This window comes from Astatotilapia calliptera, chromosome 8 (assembly GCF_900246225.1).
Source record: "Astatotilapia calliptera chromosome 8, fAstCal1.2, whole genome shotgun sequence".
Taxonomy (NCBI): Eukaryota; Metazoa; Chordata; class Actinopteri; order Cichliformes; family Cichlidae; genus Astatotilapia; species Astatotilapia calliptera.
In genome coordinates this window covers 20,805,271-20,826,164 of record NC_039309.1, presented here as the reverse complement: position 1 = coordinate 20,826,164, position 20,894 = coordinate 20,805,271, and the positions used below count along the sequence as shown (strand labels likewise).

The 20,894-nt window shown below is 42.6% G+C and overlaps 1 protein-coding gene across 6 annotated transcripts in view; it reads right to left on the bottom strand.

Moving 5' to 3' along the window:
• Positions 1 to 2,118: 2,118 nt before the first annotated feature.
• Positions 2,119 to 20,894, bottom strand: part of spag9b (sperm associated antigen 9b) — a 38,558-nt gene continuing 19,782 nt past the window's right edge. For 3 of the 6 annotated variants that reach the window (XM_026177363.1, XM_026177364.1, XM_026177368.1), the window contains 25 exons: positions 19,736 to 19,883; positions 16,058 to 16,496; positions 15,856 to 15,949; positions 15,446 to 15,570; positions 14,855 to 14,912; positions 13,502 to 13,654; positions 13,337 to 13,394; positions 13,075 to 13,205; positions 12,901 to 12,957; positions 11,285 to 11,464; positions 9,996 to 10,125; positions 9,813 to 9,902; positions 9,525 to 9,686; positions 9,147 to 9,318; positions 8,796 to 8,996; positions 8,547 to 8,703; positions 7,610 to 7,738; positions 7,422 to 7,502; positions 7,264 to 7,331; positions 7,032 to 7,180; positions 6,773 to 6,944; positions 6,580 to 6,693; positions 6,225 to 6,404; positions 5,017 to 5,148; positions 2,119 to 4,929 (listed from right to left, as the gene is read on the bottom strand). In XM_026177363.1, the coding sequence (XP_026033148.1) occupies positions 4,826 to 4,929; positions 5,017 to 5,148; positions 6,225 to 6,404; positions 6,580 to 6,693; positions 6,773 to 6,944; positions 7,032 to 7,180; positions 7,264 to 7,331; positions 7,422 to 7,502; positions 7,610 to 7,738; positions 8,547 to 8,703; positions 8,796 to 8,996; positions 9,147 to 9,318; positions 9,525 to 9,686; positions 9,813 to 9,902; positions 9,996 to 10,125; positions 11,285 to 11,464; positions 12,901 to 12,957; positions 13,075 to 13,205; positions 13,337 to 13,394; positions 13,502 to 13,654; positions 14,855 to 14,912; positions 15,446 to 15,570; positions 15,856 to 15,949; positions 16,058 to 16,496; positions 19,736 to 19,883 (3,484 nt within the window). In that variant the 3' untranslated portion in view covers positions 2,119 to 4,825. The remainder of the gene's footprint in view (positions 4,930 to 5,016; positions 5,149 to 6,224; positions 6,405 to 6,579; positions 6,694 to 6,772; positions 6,945 to 7,031; positions 7,181 to 7,263; positions 7,332 to 7,421; positions 7,503 to 7,609; positions 7,739 to 8,546; positions 8,704 to 8,795; positions 8,997 to 9,146; positions 9,319 to 9,524; positions 9,687 to 9,812; positions 9,903 to 9,995; positions 10,126 to 11,284; positions 11,465 to 12,900; positions 12,958 to 13,074; positions 13,206 to 13,336; positions 13,395 to 13,501; positions 13,655 to 14,854; positions 14,913 to 15,445; positions 15,571 to 15,855; positions 15,950 to 16,057; positions 16,497 to 19,735; positions 19,884 to 20,894) is intronic. The other 3 variants (XM_026177365.1, XM_026177369.1, XM_026177367.1) reach the window with 2 other exon arrangements.

Below are 20,894 nucleotides of genomic sequence, written 5' to 3'. Positions count from 1 at the left end.
GCGCGATACGGCAGCCTCGCTTCTGTCAGTCTGCCCCAGGGCAGCTGTGGCTACAACTGTAGCTGCCTCCACCAGTGTGTGAATGTGAGAGTGAATGAATAGTGGCATTGTAAAGCGCTTTGGGTGCCTTGAAAAGCGCTATATAAATCCAATCCATTATTATTATTATTATTAATAAAGGAAATCCAAAAGGGCTAAGGGAAGTTTTACAAAAACAGGGCTTATTCCAGGACCTGCCACTAAATCAGGCACCTCCATAAACAGCAGAGTATTTTGGCACAACATCGAACATACCGAGGAAACGTCTAAGCTGGACATCAGTCAGCTTATTTAACTGTTTATTTCGATAAATTAACAATTAATTACGTTTGATGCCAAGTAAATTTGCTCCCTGGATTGTAGAAAGTGACATAACAGCCTCCATATGGTAAAAATGTTTAAAGGGCTTCAAACTGACTGAGAGGCAGCGCTGTCTTTATCTCTGCTATGTCTTTAAGTTATTAGCCTTAATTAAACCTGACTGCACTAGAAGCACCAACACTGACTAAAGATATTCCATTCTGTTTGTTACTTCCTTCAAACTGGAGAATGTTAAATGATCAAACGTTATTAGATGCAAATGGCTCAAATCCTGAGAATAAAAGAGGCATTTTGTCAGAGGTATCTTCCTCCCCACTGTCGCCAAGTGCTGTCTCAGGTATGTCCTGAGGAGTCAGCTGAATGGTAAGAAGAAGATCCGGGCGTCATCAGGTACGCTGCTGGGATAATAAGCTGGCCAAAGGAAGAGAAATATCAAGATCAGAATGCTTCTGACCATGCATGGAGGGTTTCACCCCAAGTCCAGCACCCTGAGGCTGTATGCTAAGTGGAAAGTAGGAGGCCGGGGAGTAGTGAGTGCCAGTACCACAGTCTCGATTGAGGCAACAAACATCCATGAATACATCAGGAAGATGGCCAGAACCGACCGCATGCTCAGTGAATACCAAAGGCAGCAGAAACCCAAGAAAGAGGAGGAACCATCATGGAAGGACAGGCCCCTGCACGGTATGTACCACCAGCAGATAGAGGAAGTGGCTGACATCTAGAAGTCCTGCCAGTGGCTGGACTGTTAGACAGCACAGGAACAAGCTCTGAGCACAAGATCCATAGAGTCTGGGGTCTATCACACCAGGCAAGACCCCAGGTGCAGGCTGTGTAAAGATGCCCCTGAGACAATCCAGCACATAACAGGGTGCAAGATGCTAGCAGACAGGGCATACATGGAACGCCATAACCAAGTGGCCGGCATAGTATAAAGGAATATCTGTGCCGAGTATGGACTGGAAGTCCCAAGATCAAAATGGGAGAAATGGTCGAGAATGGCTGAGCTAAGATCCTGTGGGACTTCCAGATACGGACGGACAAAATAAAATTAAAAGTCTAATAAAATTAGTGTTAATAATTACCAGATTTCTTTGTTTGTTTTAAACCAGCAAGGAGTCATTGCCGATCAGTGAGCCCATCCCAGGATGTCAAATACCGCCATTTAGTTTAGGTTAAGGTTACAAAGCAACTGGCATCCTTCAGCTCATGCCTCCTGTCACAGACATTGTGAGGTCTCCTTCATAATGGCTCAGATTTGGATCTAAACCGAAATCTTCCCCTAAATATAAACTGTTTTAGTGCCTAAATGAAATGGGACAAATGGCCGCCTGCAGGTTCAGTCTTGTGATTTTTCGCTACCATCGGGCCAACAGTGGATACAAAATGAAAGCATCTTAAGATGGTCATTGCTGTAAACTGTTATGTCCCTTTTCATCACTACCTATTCGACTTGACACAACTCGACTAAAAGAGCTACAAATAACATCGAAACTGAATAATAATCCAAATATTACAAACATTAGTTCTGTTTAGCAGCAATACAAATAATATTACACAGATTACAAAACACTCAACATTTCATTAATAGTTTACTGTTTGTAACAAAAGTTCAATTAGTGATTTACAGTTTAATGATGGTGTAACTCTAAAGTGTTACTGGATGGATGGCTCTGTTCGTTTCACTTTACAAGCAGAGCCACCATGTGTATAATAACCAATAATAATAATCATAATAATATACCCAGCAGACCAAACTTGCCCACAAAAGTTGCTTTAATTGATTGTTAAAAATAAGTAAGGCTATAGATGCTGCAGACGTACAAGATATTTGTACTGCAAACATGGAGGAGGAGCCCCTGCTGAGTTAATGAAAGCAGTCGCAGAGGGGAGGGATGACACAGCTGTGTGGAGGAGCTCTGCTGAAGGCTCTACAACAAAGTTTCCTCTGTCGTGCTGTGATGGGATGGGATGGAGCCGCCCAATCAGTGCCTCCCAGACTTCAGTTTGACTTCATTTCCCACGCTGGAGGTGGAAACTGATGCGTCTGCTGACAGGCAGCAGGGCTTCTGCTTTCAAACACCCCACGCTCACTCCGCTTCAGAGGTGCATAGCTGAGTAAAGTCATACAATAAACAAAAAACCCAAGCCACATTCATGTTTCATACACATATATATATATAATCATATATATTCATATTCCATGTACAAAGATACAATCTGAATTGCAAAGGCTCAATCATTGTAAATAAATACTGAAATGGCTAAATTGCAATATAATTACTCTTCTCTCCTGGAGAGAAGACGCACAAACACACACACACCCTCGCAAAACGAGAACAGGCCTCCGCTATAGTGGTTCAATACAAAGAACAAAACAAAAGTGCAGCGTGCTGACACGCAGGCCAGAGACCGTCTCCAGTGGACATCTGACACACTGCACTCAGTGGGGACAGACATGAAAAAGAAACGTTCATATGGAACGTGGCAAACGGGGCTTTGCTGCCAGGCTGCGATATTGCTAATTGACACATATGTTCCAGTTTTGACCTCCTATTAAAAAGAAGAATTTTGGGGGGTGGTTGGGGGGACACGGGGTGATAATCCTCAGTGTGGCTTTTTTATTCTCTCAGTTTTAGGTCCAGCAGCACATTCTCTTTTCCCATACCCTAAAAATATTCCCACATATCAAAGTCTAAAAATAGATCTCATCTATACATTAGGAATTCTGTTAGAAAAACTCACACAGTATCTACATGGAGGCAGACTCACATGCTGCAGAAAGGTGCCATCACTTAAACCAGACACAACTATTGTTTTAGCATGTGGAAAACTTTATATTCTTTAACCTTTGGTAACAATCAGAGCATTGTTTTGAGAAAAAAATTAATACTCTGTTACACTCAAAGTCTTTAAATCAGTCCTCACGCATATCAAAGAGCCAAAGGACTCGACCTCATCCTGGATTCAGTACAAGTCTGTGGTGTGTAAACATAAAGAAAGTCCTTTCTTTAGGTTTATACAGACACAGCAGCTTCTGCTTGTTATGTCATCAAATGTTCTGTGAGTGAGTTAAAATGGTAGCTGCTACTGCAACTCCGTTAGAGCTGCAGTTTGTGCCTCTCATTCATTAACACTGGGTTCAGTCACAGAGCTAAGCATCGGATTTTCAGGAAACACAACAACCCCAACCATGCAGAGTCTAAAGACACGTCCTGGGAGGGGGAAAAAAAAATCTCAAAATCAAATTATGTCCCAAGATTCATACAGACGAAGCAGCACTACATGAAGTGCCAGGAAACATTTTCAAGAGGACCATGAATACCTGTGCAAAACGAGACATTTTATAGTTGTTATAGAGCAACATTTGCTGCTGCAAATGCTGCAAACTGCTGCTGCATCTCTAAATTGTGCAGGTGTAACTACAGACACTACAGTAAGACTAATCAAATGCTAGAATTTCACCAAAACCAAAGCAGAAACAGCCTGTACCTCACAGCATGAAATTATTTGTCTGATAAAATTGGAAGGACAAACAGCACAAACATGATGCAGAAGTTCATTTCAGTGACTCGAAATTTGAGAATGTAAAACTCAGCAGCCTGATTGCTCACATTCCTCATTCAGCAGAGTCCAGAATTATAAGTTGCATATTTAAAAAAAACAACAAACAAAGAAACACTGATTGTATGTGTTTGTGTTGAACGGACTAATTAGCTGTACAGGCTTCGAAGTTATTCTCATGGGTGAAGTTGGGAATATTAACATGGAAGTCTGTGGCACCTCTAGTGGCCATTAGAAGAACTACAATCTTTGGTGCTTCCACGTGGGCTCTTTTTTTCCAGGGCTCGGTTCTGCAGCGTGGTGCAGATTTGTGGCCTGAATGTAGCGGCAACACACGAGGCACAAACTGGGCTACCATTACTGCAAATTGATTATTAGGATAGATAAACAAAACAGACACAAACCAGCTTGATATGTGGTGTATTGCATTTGACCTAAAGACTTTCAAAAGCAAAGTTATCAAATGAAGGCTTTCCATTTTACACTATTATGTGGCCACTTTCTGTTGTGTCTTCATTGACCGATTTTACATATGCCAAGTCCAGCATGGGCACACAGTAACTGGACTGAATGAAGGGAACCTGGAAATGTCAAATACAACAAATCAAAAGTAATTCTTCTGTCCTCAACAACCGCTTTACATTAAATAATATTAAAAGAGGCATTATAACAGATTACATTTCAAATCCATGAAATTAAAAAGAAAAAGAAAGAAAACAATAATAAAACAACATGCATCAAGGTTAACGTTGAGGAGGAGCTCAGAGCAGTTTTTGCTTGTTTTACTCTTTCTGTCCAGGACTGAGGAAGAAAAGAAAGTGCTGATTAAACTCGTAGAGAAGCCTCGCCCACCTCGACGACTCCGTGGTTTGAGAGAAAAGGCAAATCAGGCCTCGAGAGCTCAGTCCTGAGTCACCTGCCAAACGATAAGGTGGCTGCGCTCGGCTTTAGGCTGAAGTTTGATGGGGGCGTCCTCCGCCTCCTCCATCTCTCCGTCCTCATCGCCTGCAGACACACAAGTCGTCATGTTCTCCTCTACAACCACTGCGCCGTTACCGCCTGGTCTGTAAGCACGTCATGCAATAAACTCACCCATTCTGAAGTCGATGTAGCCTTCGCCTCCGCTCATCACCAGCATACACTTAGTTCCTTCCTGAGTTGTGGCATCTGCCGCCTTGTCGCCAGCTGCTTCTCCTGCACACGATGCAGATGCAGCTGCGTGACCTGAAAGCACAGAGGGACAAACTCCAGATCGCATCTGCTCAGCCACTTTTTTCTAGTTTTCACATTTAGCCCTTGTTAATTACCAGAATTACACCCAGTCAGATTTCAGCTCACTAGTTAGTCAGCTGTTTGAGAATGACAGGAACTATAACGAAGCATTGCCTTCCCTTTATTACTAGTCAATAAAGGACCGAGTTGTTGTGCTAAAGCATTGGATTTTATGCCTACTCAGTTTTAATGCAGAGTTAAGAAACAAACACGAGCAAGGACCGAAAGCCGAGGTTTGCATCACTTGTTTTGTCATCATTTAATTAGTGCTGTCAGCGTTAATCTCGTTAAAATGACGTTAACGCCATAACTGCATTAACCCGGCAAATCTCCGTTAGCAAGTTAGCGCGGATCGCCCCGTGCGTGGGGCTTCACGGAGCGAACGCGTTAATGAGTTAACCGCGCTAACACGTTGTTGACAGACTGGCTGCGGTCCGTAATGTGAACTTGAACTTGAAGGGAGGCCCCTCAAAGAAAGAGCCGCAGGTGTCGTCACTGGCAGCCGCGACGCGGTAAGGGCCCTTCTGCCTTATGTTTGGGAGGGATCTAGAGTCCTTTCACTTTTCCTCATTGAATCTTTACAATCTCATACCACAATACTTTCATTTGTTAGATTTTAATGATTAAACTCCCTATATTTTGCTTTTTTCTATATTCTGTAACTATTTTATTGTATCTTTTTCCATCAGGTTTCTGGTCCCTCCTGGTTGTTAGCAGGCTAGATGAGATATATAATCTCCTTGGTCAGTTCTGGGTGTATCCTACTCTGTGAAGTGGAGATTTACTTATTAATTTTCCAGTTTTGGGGGATTAGTTGACTTGCCGCTCTTTCCTCTAACCAAGAACAGCTTTGGAGAAAATGTAACTCTGCAGTAAATAAAGACTGCCGTAATATCACATGTCTATTTAACAACGATTTGACACCATTAATCACATTGTTCAACTAAACTAAACCCTCAGGTTGTGAGTGGTTTAGAGCAGAGGATTTGGGCTTCTGCAGTTTGTTTAGTCCATTTCTGCTTGCTCACCTGGAACAGCTGTGAAGAACTTGACAGCATCACGGTGACCATGGAAAGAGAGCTGAGCGTGAGCCATGGAGCAGTATGGAACAAACGTCCCTGCTGTGACTTTGTCGCCACTGTCGTCACCATAAACACGGACTGCACTTCCTGGTTGGTTACCTGCTGCCTTGGTAACCTTGCTGGCTGCTAATGATCGAGCAGGAGTGAATCAACTATTAAGCAACATAATGTCATTACTACACTGCAACAGCTCATTCAGAGATCACACATAAAGGCAGCAACACATACAGAACAAATAAGCATAACCAAAGTCTCAACTAAGAGGTTAGAAAAGAACTAAACAGATCCAGCTCAGACTCACCCTCCGTCAGAGGAATGGAGATGATAACGCCATTGCCAGTTCCGATCCACAGACGGTTACACGACACCATCAGAGCCGTGATTCTGACAAATGAGAAGCCCAGTTTGCCCGTGCCTGGAACACAGACAAAACTTTTATCTCTGCATTTTCAAAACATGCTGCTGTTGTCAAGACGGACGATTGTAGAACTGACCCAACATTTTGCTGACATAGGGCTCGATGTCGACATCCTGGAGGTGCTGGTAGGTGTGAGCGTGGAACAGCCTGAGGGTGGAGTCGAGTCTGATGGACACCCAGATACCGTCGCCGTCCCAGGCCAGCAGACGTACCTGACTGTCCTTACGAGGGTGGGCATCAAATGATTTCTGCAGTGTACAAAGACATTAGCAGTTTAGACATGAAGCAAAGGGAAGATTTCTGAAGTGCTAATCATTACCACGAGGTTACTGTACCTCTATCTTCATGGCTTTAGGTTGCACCACATAGATCTTGTTCCTGAAGCCACACCACACCTTATCATGCACTACTGTCATGCAGCGGATGGAGTGGTGAGGCCTCCCCAAGTCTAACAGATGGTAGTTTGTCAGGTCCCACTGTCCATCTTACAAAATAAACTCAAGTTAGACAGCTGGATAATGTGTACACACGTTAAAGAAGGAAGTGGCAACAGCTCAACTCTCTCACCTACACCTCTGTGGAAAATGGCTAACGTGCCATCAGAGAGGCCGACTAGCACACGCCCTTTCACGTGTCTGTGGGAGGAAATGTGTGAGAATTACATGTTTAAACAGGCAAATAGGAAGGAAATAAACTCCAGCTGCCACCTGTCTGAATGCACTTACACTATGCCGAGCACAGAGTCCTTCAGCTTTATAGAGTGAAGACACTTCTTCCACTGAGCCACGGAGGAGTGCACGTACACACTGGAATCACAGCAGGTGCATCGATTTAGACAGAGGGTTTTTTTTCTGTTTTTAAATTCAGTCACTTACAAAAGTGCTGAGTGAAAGAAAAATGAAAAAAATCTCACTATCCATTCTGTGCGCCCAGCCACATAGTGGGAAGAACACTGCTCATTTTCTGAGCCTCTTCTCTCATCAGGTCCTGCTCCTCTGCGCTGGGGTTCAAGCTCACGCCATCCTTCAGCAGATCGCTCTCCCTGCTCGTCAGAGAACACAGTAAATACAGTGTTTACATCAGACGTCTGCACTGGGACACTTTATGTGTTTGGACCCGAGTGTCCAAGAAGGACTGATTGTGTGTGTTTGTTGTACTTCAAAAGAGCAAAAAGTCAGTTATCGTCGTTATGCTTGATCACCAAAAGGACAAAGTTTTCTAAATGAGTCCTGTTTGTCGTCTGTCACTGTGAGTCTTAAACTTAAAAAGTGAGTGGATTAGTCACGCCGCTTCAATCAAAAGGAGACAAATAAAAATCTTGGACTGATTTTACCAACTTTCTTTTCAAGGAATAATGGATTAAATGCTTCACTGCGATGCACTGGGGATTAAGATACAGGACTGAGCAAAAGTCTCAAATCGTCCCACATTTCTTTCCCTTTTGCTCTCAAAAAGCAGCCAGATTTCAAAGGGTCCGGAGCAATAGTTCCCCAAGTTTGCTGAAGATCTTTCAAAGTTCTTCTTTGCACATTAGCTGATTAACAAAGGAATAAAGTGCGTGCCGGATATGCAGCCATTAAACATGCAGATCAGACAGTATATAATTCAGTATAGATCACGTTTCAAGGTAAAAGGCACACAGTCGATGAGTGATGCAGAAACAGAGCCTGACCTGAAGCTCTGGTGCACTGCAGTAATCGTTCACTAATGTTTACATGCAGCTCACGATACAGTAAATGGTTTACAGCAAGCTATTGTTGCTGCTCTGTGGTTTGTTTATGGCTCTGAAACAAAGTGAAGCTTTTATTAGCAAGACTGGATCACAACACCACTTTGCCTCTTGATGTTACCTCTGAGAGTAGTTGGCTGGCGTCTCTACTTTGTGCTGTGCTCCCAGTGGATCTGTGAAGACGTGCTCAGTGTAGATTTCCCGCAGGCTTTCTCGTTGGTCAGCAGATTCTGCACTGGTCTCTGTCGCCTCTGTGGCTTCTTCCGCTGGTCTGGATTCTGGGGAAACCAATCATGCAGAAGCACAGTAGTTTTATTTTTGCAAATGTATCAGAAGAAGACTCCTTTGCAGTGATCCCGAAAGCTCTTACCGGCTTCTCCATCTTTTCCTGCTGTCTGAGGAACAGCTGTTACTCCCTCAGCTTCACAGCCCACCACTGTGATGCCTCCCAGCACGCTGTCGCCACCTGTTGAGCTGGTACTGGTTGCTGAAGAGTTGCCATCTCCCACCGGTCCCACCTCAGAGTTTGGAGGCACTTCTTCTCCAGCTGGGTAGTCTGTCTCTCTCGCACCTGAAGAAAATTAATAGAGAAATCGTGCTGTTCTTTATAACTGATGTGCGTTTTCTGCAGGCCAGTGAATGCCAAGTGAGTTATCTCCACAAAAAGGACAAAAGAAAAAACGTCTCCAACTGTGGGATACAAATACACTGATTAACTGACCTGGCACGCTTGCGATGCAGAGGATGTGAGAGTTACAAACAAAGAAGCCCTCCAGGATGTTCCCAGGCTGGTTGGCATCAATGACGACAGCTTTAGTAGTAGACTTGGTGGTGGTGCAAATCCACACGAGTGACGACAACTCCTCCTGGTGCCGCTGCTCTTTCTGCTGGTCCTGGATCCACAAAAACAGAGAAGCGGAAAATAAATTACTTATTAACAAACCTTTAGTTTCCAAAAGACAACAGCAAGACCCATCGGAATTCAAATAAAGATTAATTTGAACAAAGTTACTTTAATAGAATCAAAGAATAAAAAAAATACAAATTTGGAAATCAGCATTTTAGGTCAAAGGTCACATCAAAGTGTGTGCGTATGTACCCTGAGTTCTTGATCCAGCTTATCCAGACTGCTCTGAGATCCAACCTTCTTTTTCGGGCTCTCTGGTCCTGACACGTCACTATAAAACACACTGGCCCCGACTATTGAACCTCCATCTCTGGTTTTACCTCCAGAAAGATTCACACAGGTAGCACACCACAGCTGAAGCACAGACACACAGATACAGCAGTCAGACATATGAATAATAAGCTAATAATTTACACCACACTACTGAGACAAAAGTCTCAAAATGTTCATATTTCCTGTTGTGAACCAAATCTTTAAAACCTTCATAGAAGCATCTTTCTCATCTAGCGGTCTGAGGAAGACAGGAACAGGTAGACTCTTCATCTTGCTCTCTGCCTGACCACCGTTAGCCTGAAAAGCCAAACACACAAACAGTCACTGCATTTAACGCTTTGTTCTAGTGTGAACTTCCCTTTGGTACAATTAATATTCTCCTTTCCTTACTTTGTACTTCTTAGGGAGGCTCCAGCCGTACGCCTGCAGTCTGCCATCCTCCTTCTGGACGTGGGCTTTGACCTGCTGGTATTGAGCCCTCTTCTGTTCTCGCCTGGATACCACACTATCAGCTGGCGCTCTGCGGGACAAAAGAGCCGCTATTAACTCGACTCCATGTTGCATTTCCCCATCTCTCTTCTGCGCTAAACTTTGCTCCTCTTCCCCTGCTTCATACGGCCACAGCCACTGAATGAAGTTCAGAGACAGCGGACAAGAAAAGTTATGAGAAATTATTGAACTCATAGATGACTAAAGGCTAAATAAAAGAAAAGAACATTTTTCATTGATTATTTTTCTTTTTTCCTCTTCAACTGAAGATTTGCCTTCTTTCATGTCAGTAGCCACTATACTACCGCCTCAGCTCCTCTACACAGTTTATGGCTGACTAAAGAAAGGTGACTACAGATCAGGGCATCCGCTTCTCACAACAAACATGCAAACTAAGTCAGACTGAGGTGCAGGTAGGCTGCTATGATTTTGAGTGAGGTACAGGAAACTGCTGAAACACTGATGACTTACTCGTTGATTTAATTACTGATTTGTTGTCCATTGTGTCTTCCTGCACATTCTCAACTTGTCTCACTTCTCCTCAACTCACATGTGTTTCTGTGGCTGCACTGACCAGAGCTCAAATCTTGACAGCCTAAATGTTTAATTTATCAAATGTGTGTTGAAGGGCAGCGAGGTGACGCGGTGGTTAGCAGTGCTGCTTCACAGCAAGAAGGTTCTGGGTTCAGCACCACGTGGCCAGAGCCTTTCTTGCATGTTCTCCTCATGTTCGTGTGGGTTCTTTCCGGGTACTCTGGTTTCCTCCCACAGTCCATAGACATGCAGTTAGTGGGGTTGGGTTAACTGGTGATTCTAAATTAACCATAAGTGTGAATGTGAGTGTGAATGATCGTCTGTCTTTATGTGTTAGCCCTGCGACAGACTGGCGACCTGTCCAGGGTCTACCCCGCCTCTCGCCCTACGACAGCTGGGATAGGCAACCCTGAAGTGGAAGACCATGGATGAATGGAACATTTGAAGTGGGATTTTTATTTCCTAGTGTAAAAGTTCAATAGCAAAGCTAAAACAAGCTGAATACTTTTGGACACTTGGATCAAAGAATTTATCACTGAAGAAAATATTTGGAAAAATTAACAATGAATATGAGTGGGATGTTTGTGATCTTTGGTCAGTGCTCCAAAAGTAATCTCAGGAAACACGACTAACAGTGTGTGTGTTTTCTGACTTACTCCTCATTGAGGAAGTCAAAGGCTTTGCTCTTGTCACTGGGCAGCTGCTGCAGGGTGCTGCTCTTCTTCTTGACGGACGGCTGAATCTGAGAGGTGGGTGCGTTGTACTTGACGTTTACTGGGGCCTCCGCTGCCGGCTTCTTGGCTCCTCCGCCCGACGAGCTGAACAAACGGCTGAAACTGGAGGTGTAAGGGCAGGGAAGTGGAAAGGGAAAAAGGGGGGAAGGAGGGAAACAAAGCAAACAGACAAACATATAGAGGGGCGGACACAAAAGCAGTAGCTCCAGCAACACAGGTAGGGTTTAAGAATAAAAAAGGTTCCTCTCCCAGTGCCAACACGCCATGCTAGCTTTCATTCAAACCAGGGAATTAATTCGTCTTCTAAACAGAAAAGCATCAGAGCACCTGTAAATCCAGAATGCTGGAGAGCAGGGAGTGCGGGGTTAATACTGAGCACCGACTAGGATGTTAGTCAACACAGAGCAGAACAGGCCTGACCAAAAACAACTTCACATTCCCACAACTCCTCTACAGTAAGCAAACAAGCTTTTTAGCTATCTACATGCAGTGATACATTTTTACCATTTTTCTAATTAACATAAGAAAATATCTGTCAATTAAAGTGGACCAATTATGCTTTTCCTTAGTGTATATATGATATATATAATTAATGAATGTGCAAGCAAATCCTCTGAGGCTGAAGCTGAGGCCTCCCACTGCTCTAAATTCTTCCTTTCAGACTGTTTTCTTTTCTACTTTTGGACTTTTGTCAGAGAGACTGGAAAACCCTAATATGGTCATCTCTGGAAAACTGCCCACTGTGAGCACACCAGCTCCAACTGCTATTTATATCCTTTGTCTGTAAGGGACAGCCAATCAGGAGAAAGCTGGCTTAAATGGATGGAGAAGGGAGCTAAAAGTGCTCGTTACACACAGTGGCACAGTACCAGATAAATAAGAATCGCTTTAAACTGTAAATCATGCAAAGCTACTTTAATTTTTTATTTTTTAAATGTGGTGTTAGATTCTATTAAATCTATTATATCTTTAACTGTTTCAACCAAAACACTCCACCCATATTTCTGAGTTCCCTCCCCACTCTACACCAACCCTCCCAACACACCTCCTGCACACAGACGTCACAACATCAGGCAGAATAGAGGGACACACAGGAAAAAGGCAGAGATGCACATTTGTCAGATACGGTTTTATAAGTGCAGTTATTCCAGTCCCAAAGAACTGCTTCAAATAGTGCCCAGCCTCAAACCAAACTCAATCCTTATGGACTCTAACAAAGGAGAAGAACAGCAGCCTCGGAAGCTTCTGAGGTTGATTTTTACAACCAGTTTTAAAACGTAATCAAGAATCTACGACTGGTCTGAGAACTGAAAGCAGAGGCACTGCTCTCTGGATTCCTCTCCTCTGTTAGGGGTTTGTTATAAGATGAGAGCTTCAATGGTCAGTTATGTTTATCATGTCAGATTTACCTACATCCTGGAGAAACCATTCAAACATGGAATACAGAAGAAGAGCAATAAATATCAACAATCATGGTAGTCGTGATTTAAGTCCTCAAGTTAAAAAAAAACCAAAAACATAAAAACACTTGAGCTTACAACTGCCAGAGGCTGGACTTCTTTTTCTCTGGAAGAGTTGGGTTCTCCTTTGAAGCCCTGAAAGAAAAAAAACAAACAAAAAATTCTAACAATTTCTAACAAACTTTCTGTCTTAGCATATATTTTACTGTGTGCAGAAGAACATTTATATATGGACTCAGATGATCATGTTACCGGATCATCTCCGTCCATCTGACGGCCTCCTGCAGCTCCATGAGTCTCTCCTTGTACTGGTTCCTCTCCATCAGCACTCTGGCCATCTCCACCCTGGTGAAGCGCTTCCTCTGTGCTGTAGGCACATCACTCTGCAGGCAGGAGACCAATCTTTACTTAAAGATAACCGATACTTATAGCAAGTCAAATACCTCGACATTCTACGCTGCTCAGACTTATATACGAATGCAACAAGCAGAAATAACAAGCGCCAAGGACTCACATCATCCTCATTGTCATTCTTGACCTTCTGTTTGGCTTCGTCCAGCTCTGCTCGAACTCTGCGACAGAGTAACAAAGTACACACTCAGTCTGTCAGAACTGTAAAAGTGCAGACCCTCGACTGGTGGGCAATTCATTTATACATTGTGTTTTGAAGCCGACTCACTTTTTAAGTTCTTCCTCTAATTCTTTGTTTTTTTCCTCCAGTTTGGTCTTAGCATGTGTGACAGCATTCAGCTCTCCTTGCAGTACCTCCTTCTCACACGACAACTCATCCACACGAGATATCAGGTCATTCTTCACCACATTCAAAGCATTTCTGAAAAGTAATACATATGCAGAAAAACACACAATCTGCTGTAATATCAATTTTAAACACAAGGGGGCACCATTACTCTGTTCCTCAATATTGGTTATTTCTATATTCATTTATCCATAAACTGACCAATTTTAACTCTGTGGTAAAAGTCTATCAAGTAGAGTCAAAAAATGCCCAGCTGGTTATTTTAAAGGTGGAAACATGACTCCACCCATCAGCCATTTTTAAAATGAAGTAAAGTGGAATTTATGGTCCCGCATACGTGTCCATCCGTATACTCTTTTCGGTTGGAGAGAGTGCAGGAGAGAGATCCTGACTGCCGCTGGAAGGCAGATGATGAATCATGTATGCATCTGTCAAATGCTAACTGGTGCCAAAGTAGAGCAGGGAGTAATAGCACAGTTCATCGGGAATGGGAGAAACACGTACCTCAAAGATCCAAAAATAAAGCATGAAAAGCAGAGACAGTGGCTGCAGAGGACGATTTTCATTGTTTTTAACACTTTCAGCTGTTGCTCTGCTGCTGTTTCACTTCAGTGCTTTGCATGTTACAACTCCGCTCTTTTTTGCAGGTGGCTCACGGACCAACAATAACACGAGCAAGAAAAGCCCACAGACCAGCTGTAACCAAACCATAACTCACTGCAGACAGACAGGCGGACAGCGAACACACTCTCTGCATGACCATAAATTCATCTGCAGCCACATTGTGCCTCCTGGTGCACGCACAGTGACATATTGGACCACAGATTTATTAACAGCTTGTGACAAAATAAGACCCTCTTATGTCTTTAGAAATAAATAAATACTTATCTGGCTTTAACTAGCGAGGCACAGTGTCAGTTTATGACATGTCTGTACTCACTGGTGTCAGAAGCTGTGAGTACAAAAGGTCCAAACTGTGGGCTGTAACTGAGCCCTCACACTGTATTATAACTGCACTGTTGTAGGCTCATTAGTGCTTCTAAATTAACCGCAGGTTTGAGTGTGAGTGATTGTCTGTCTGCAGACAACCACAGCGGCTCACCTGTCCAGGCGCCTCTCGCCCTGTGGCAGCTGGCAGGTTTGCAGCACTCTGGGATACACTTATTTCTGCTGCTCTTAATAGTCTGCATTGGTTACCATTGAAATAAAATACTTGTGTACTAAACTGGCACAGCTTGAACAGCTCGCCTCCAAAACTTTTCAGTGATTACTCACTTGGTCTCTAGCAGCTGGGTGTTCTCATGGATAAGGTGTTCAACTTCTCGCCCCATACCTGAAAATGATCAGAGACCGATATTAAATCAAAATATCAATCAAAATCTTACTGACACCTATTTTTTTTATTCTATATTGTTTAGTATTTTTAAGTTCTTACATGTGTATGTCTATCCTACACACTAACTCTCTCAGTCTTACCTAAAAAGTTGTAGTCTGAGAGTCATGCAAAGGGGAATAAGAAAGCGCTTTATGAGACTCTGCAAGTAGGTTAAGTGCTCTCGTTTTAACACGTCTAATTTATAACATCACGGCTCTTCACAGCACAGCAGAGGCACTATAATTTACTCAGCCTATCCAGGAAAGAAACGTCACAGAGGGGACACATTATACACACAAATGAGGAAATCGATGAGCTAGTTAATAGAGAGAGAAATTCACTGACACACACCAGAAAACTCATCTGTATAGATGATAATGCCCGACAGCCAAAGAAAAGACAATTCAGAGAATACGAGAGGAGGGTAAAATTGGTAGTAAAATTAAAGACTGAGGCTACATCGTTACTCCTGACAGAGTGAGACTTCTTACCCAGCAGGTCAGCTCCTTCATCCACATCTCCTATGAGGTCATTTCCTGCAGACGACAGCTCCTCAAACAGAGAGTCGGTGTTGCGGTCGAATGCTAGATTCTCTACGCCACCTTTAGTTGGTGTGCTGAAAGGACAGGTGGGACACAGAGGAAAGGGAGAAAAGGATTATTATCATGAAGAAGAATGCGTGATTTTGCAATACTTTAGCACTTTTATCAGCAATAAAGCGGACTGATAAGGTGAGGCTCATTAGCGAGGTTACAATGAATATGATGGACATGAGTGTAATTGTATATATATATTTTAATAGTTATGTAAAAGCTCACAGATAAACTGATGAATACATATAACTTCATATTATTCATTGATAAACATAATTATTGCTTATGCTCTTAGGTTACTGCTGTACCTTGTTCCTCTGCAGCCAGCGAGGTCCATGTCCAGCTCAGGGGTGGACTCTATGATAGCCTGCACCTCAGACTTCTCCAGGCTATCTGCTCCATCTATAACCAGCACAGATTTAATACTGGCACAGTCTTAACTGAGAACAATTACAAGGGAGTGCAGTCATGTTACCGCAACAGAGAAGCTGTGATAAGAGAAGCACTGACCATCCTCTTTAAGAGGTGTAGTATCAGACTCAGGACCCTTCTGCTGTCCTTCCTGCACCGCTGCTATGTTCTTATTGCTCTCTGGCTTTCCACTGCTCCGGTCCAGGTTTTTGTTGTGGCCATCTGAAGTTTCCTGGTCCTTTAAGGGGGTGTCCACAGACTCCATGGCAACATCAGAAGCAGACCCTCTCCCAAGACTAGACATGGGACTCATGCCAGTGGAACCACCATCAAAAGGAGACAGTGGTGTGGTGGACTGAGAATTATTGCTGTAGTTAGATGTGGGGGTGTTTGATTTAGAGGCACCCCCCAGCGAGGGAGTGGTGGATTTGGACCCTCCATCTTGTAAAGACACAGGTGTTCCGTTTTTAGAGACGCTTCCCTGGTTGGTTTGCGTGTTGGACCTGGAACTCCCACAGTTCAGTTGGGACAGTTCATCCTTAAGGTGAAGGAGGAAAACAGCAATCAGAAGATACGAGGTAGCAAAAAATAAAACTATGAGCCTCAGGAAGTCTTTAAAACTTTAAAATTCACTCCTTATCAATTGTAAAAAGTAGGTTATGTGCACCTCACTGCATTCATAACAAAGCCAAGCAAAGTTCACATAAAAATGACTGTCATTCAATTGTAGTTCCACTAGGACATCATCAGTAAGGAGAATCTACATTTCCTCCATTCAAACAGAACATTATGTGTTAACCATGTTAAAATGGGAACATTTTACCATGCAGCTAAACACACGGATACACACAAAAACCCAACCCAGAATGCAACATGCTAAACAAACCCTTTATTCAATTAAAGCTAAAATATTACAAAACCATAGATGAACAAGGCATCAAATAGTGTCTAAAAGACAAGAAGAGTAAGATTATGGAGTGGCCGAGCCAGTTTCCAGACCTCAATCCTGCCATAAAAATCTGTGGACGGAGCTGAAGCTTCGAGTCGCCAAGCAGCAGATTTAAAGAGTTTCTGTAAAGACGAGTGGGCCAAACTCGTTACGGAGATGTGCGAAAACCTGGTGACCAACTACAAGAAATGTCTTACTGTTCAAAGTGCACGCCAAACAGGATTTCTCCACCAAGTACTGTCATGTTTTGCTTTGGGATTAAATACTTATTTCACTTAATGACATGCAAATCTTTTTATGACTTGTGTAATTTGATTTTGGGGTTTGTTTGTTTTTTATTTGTGGTTCATGTTCTCTCTCTTTCTCACGCTCCATTAAAATGAAATTAACAGAAAAACAGACTGTTCATTACTTTAAGTGAACATACTTACAAATTCAGCAGGATAGCAAATAATTATTTCCCCCACTGTACTTCACTAGGCTTGTACTGCAAATACGCCAAACTACTTTTTTCCTCTGTATTATGACTGTGCTCCAAGTGTCGTTGAAACTACTCCATCCTGCAGTTTTCATCATCTTGTTTGATGTCATCTTTACTAAAAACCAAAAATGTATCTCAATGACAGAAAACACATTTTTATTTTGGCACAAGCTGCTCGAGCTTTCCAGTCGAAACTGTGCCCGACATGGGCAGGATTATTCCGATATAAGAAATAAGAAACGTCACTTTTGACTGATTTTCAGTTACTTATCTGACCTCACCTCCGACAGGCTTCAGTTTACACTGTATATTCCGCTACAAGGCATTTTTTGCTGCTGTAATTACTAAAAGTCTATAAAGGACATCAATCCAAGTTTAGTGGATGCCGCATGTAGTTATCTGCTAATTAACTGGATCACTTGATTACCAGCTTCTTGATCAGTTTTCTAGGATCCTCAATGCCAGGAGTGGTGCACTGTTACAGGTCTGGTGCAGAGTCCATTCCGCCTCAAAGAATCATTCCACATTTAAACAGGTTTAAGTTTCCCTCAATCTGGGATGCAGGCCCCAAACAGCTCAACTTCACAAATCTTTTAAAATGTCATTAAACCTGAATTATTGTTTCTAGTTCATTTAATAAAAGAGGCAAAGAGGCACTTCCCCTTCTGATACTGCTAAAACACTCTGTTGCTAGGCAAGCATCGTGCATTATCACTGGGACAAAGTATTTTTAGTTTTTAGCATGAGCAAATATTAAAACACACAAACACACACAGTGCAAAACCTGCAAACCACCTAAGACAGAGCACAGAACTACATTAGCCTGGTGGATGCACAGGCTATAGTTTCTACCTGGTCCTGATCAACATCCACATTGGGAACATTCTGTGGTGAACTTTCACCTTCCACTGTGACTGGAGAAAACAGTTCTTCAAGCTGAGAAACATTGGAAATGAATTATTCACTAAACACACTATGTAGTTTTACTGCTATATAGTGGCCACGCTAATGTGAAACCACTCTAAGGAAGATGAAAAGCTCAAAAGCCAACAACAGGAAAAGTGTGGGAAAGGCCTGAACTTATGAAACATAGCAGTGAGTCCTGTTCAAGGCTTCCTTTGGCAGTAAAGGTCACCGCTTTGCCGAAATCTCTCTATAAAAGTCAATCAAATCAAAACTTTCAAGTATTACGTTCGTCCTCTAAAGTTCACGAGCACTTAGCAGAGGCATTTCGATTTTCTAAGCCTCAATTGTTTTGATCCTCTAATGCCGGAGACCTCTATCCCATAAATAGGACAGTGCTGATGCAAAAGAATCAATCAGGACAATAACGCCATCATCCAGATCCCTCTGTCATCTTGACAAACACAAAAGGAATAAAGAGGCGTTCGCAGACAGTATTAGAGAATTAAATTATATCCATGCTACAGTTTCCTCTAACATAATCCCTCTTCCCTCTCCGAGTCCACCTATTCTCCTCCCTCTGCACCGGTGGGAGTATTTCCTTTCAGGTTACTTGTCTGCACAATGGCGTCACTCCATTGTTGCTATAGTTACACTGTACAGCCAATTGGGGGAGAACAGTGCTCAACTGTTGCCTGTGGCTCTTTCCTAAGCTTCCAAAAAAACATCTGCACACAAACACATACAAGCTGCTGAACGCGGCGGGAGAATGGGATCATTAACTAAATCTTCTGAAAAGGTCAACTAAGAGGACCAAACACAAAGGCGCTGCTGTGCAGCTGGACTAAGAGTGAAGTGTAAAACCGTGTCATTGTGTAAAAGCTAAGTTGGAAAAAGGATACACTGGGATATACCAGCATTGCAAAACTTTGATAACTGAATGTTATTTCACTTTCACACTCTTAAAATGTCCTCTTGACCCAGTACTAGTGTAATAACTACAAATGAATACTTATTAGATGCTCATAAATATTCATGATGGAGCTTTGCTGGAAGCATGGTTACCAACAGCAACAATGTGAAGACACACTGTCCTTTCTACCCTCCCCTGAGGTTAAAGGCAGGCCCCCGAATGGTACCACTTTCCCTGTTTCCTGGGCTCCACGCCACCCCATCTCGCTCTCTCTCGCACGCGCTGTTAAAAATTCTGGGCACACTGAACAACCCTTTCTCTCTAGATGGAAATGTAGTCTTTCTTTGGCGTTTCTGCTGGCACTGGATGCTTTCGATTTAGCTTCACAAACTCTTAAGCGAACACGAGATGATGTCATGGATCTGATCCGTGGGAAGCTTGCTAACTTTACACTTTGGAATTGTTGATATGAAGAGAAGTCTTTCTTTGGAATGAATTAACAGTGCAAACAGTGACCTGCCTACGTCATACCTTGAGGCTGGTGTTAGACCGTGGATGGCTAAGGTTGTTGAATCTCCATGGTTCAGATGGGGTGTCCACGGGTTCTCTGTGGAGGTCAGGGGTCATGCCTTCAGCTGCAGGAAGTTGGAACAGGCCCATGGAGACTGGACGCTCCTTCCTGGAGACGGAGAGACGCAGAAAGAGGGATAACTCAAACGTGATGAGAACAACTTAGGAAGGAGTGAACGATTTTCTAAGGGGCTGGTCTGTTAATGTTTTACAATTAGCCATGCCAACGTTAAAAATCCCAACTGAAAATGTGAAAATCATCCAAGCACTTTCATTAAAACACTGAAACAAGATGTAAATGAATAATTTCCTTCAATACATAAAAGGTAGAAAAGATGTTCAGAATAAAAAAAAAATTAAAGGAATGAGACATATTTTTCAAATACCAGCAGTTTGTTTTTATTTGTTCAAATACTAAATATTTAAACAAAGCCTTTCATAGTAGAAAATGAAAGCTCTTTATTTCTTACTGGAAATTAACTGCTGCAGCATACCTACCTACATATGTCCTCAGAGACTTATGTGAGCTGGTCTCTGAGGTCAATCTTTAGCTACGTCCACATTAATCATTTTAATTTTCAAAGGCATAACCTTCGCACAAAAACAATAGTGCCGCATTATCGGAACAATAAAACTCCGGGTCTACGTTTTAGTCTCGCTGCTCAGCATGTGAGGCTTTAAAAACAAAGCCACATACACTGACGTTAGCTGCCACATGGGTACTGTGGGTCACTCCCACAGACTGTATAAAAAAAAAATCTTCCGAGTTTAAAAAGTAAAGTGTTTTAAGCCTGCATTCTTTCTACTGACCACAACAGCAACACCTGCAGTTACAAATATACTTCCAAGCTCTACAGAAAGGCCATTGGTCATTCCCATAGCAAAGAATTATCCATGCACACGTTTGTCTTGGCAATCACAAGTTGTAAGCTAATAATTATTTAGTAGTTGGTCTTAAACTACAGCATTAATTAATTAAAACTAAAATTCTGACCTGATTATAGTGCTCATAAAGAAAAAGGTGAAGGTATCACTAAAGTTAACAACTTATCCCAAGAATATTATTCCCTTGGCAAGTGACTGACAAGGTCTGTATGATAGATAGAGGATTTTACGCTTT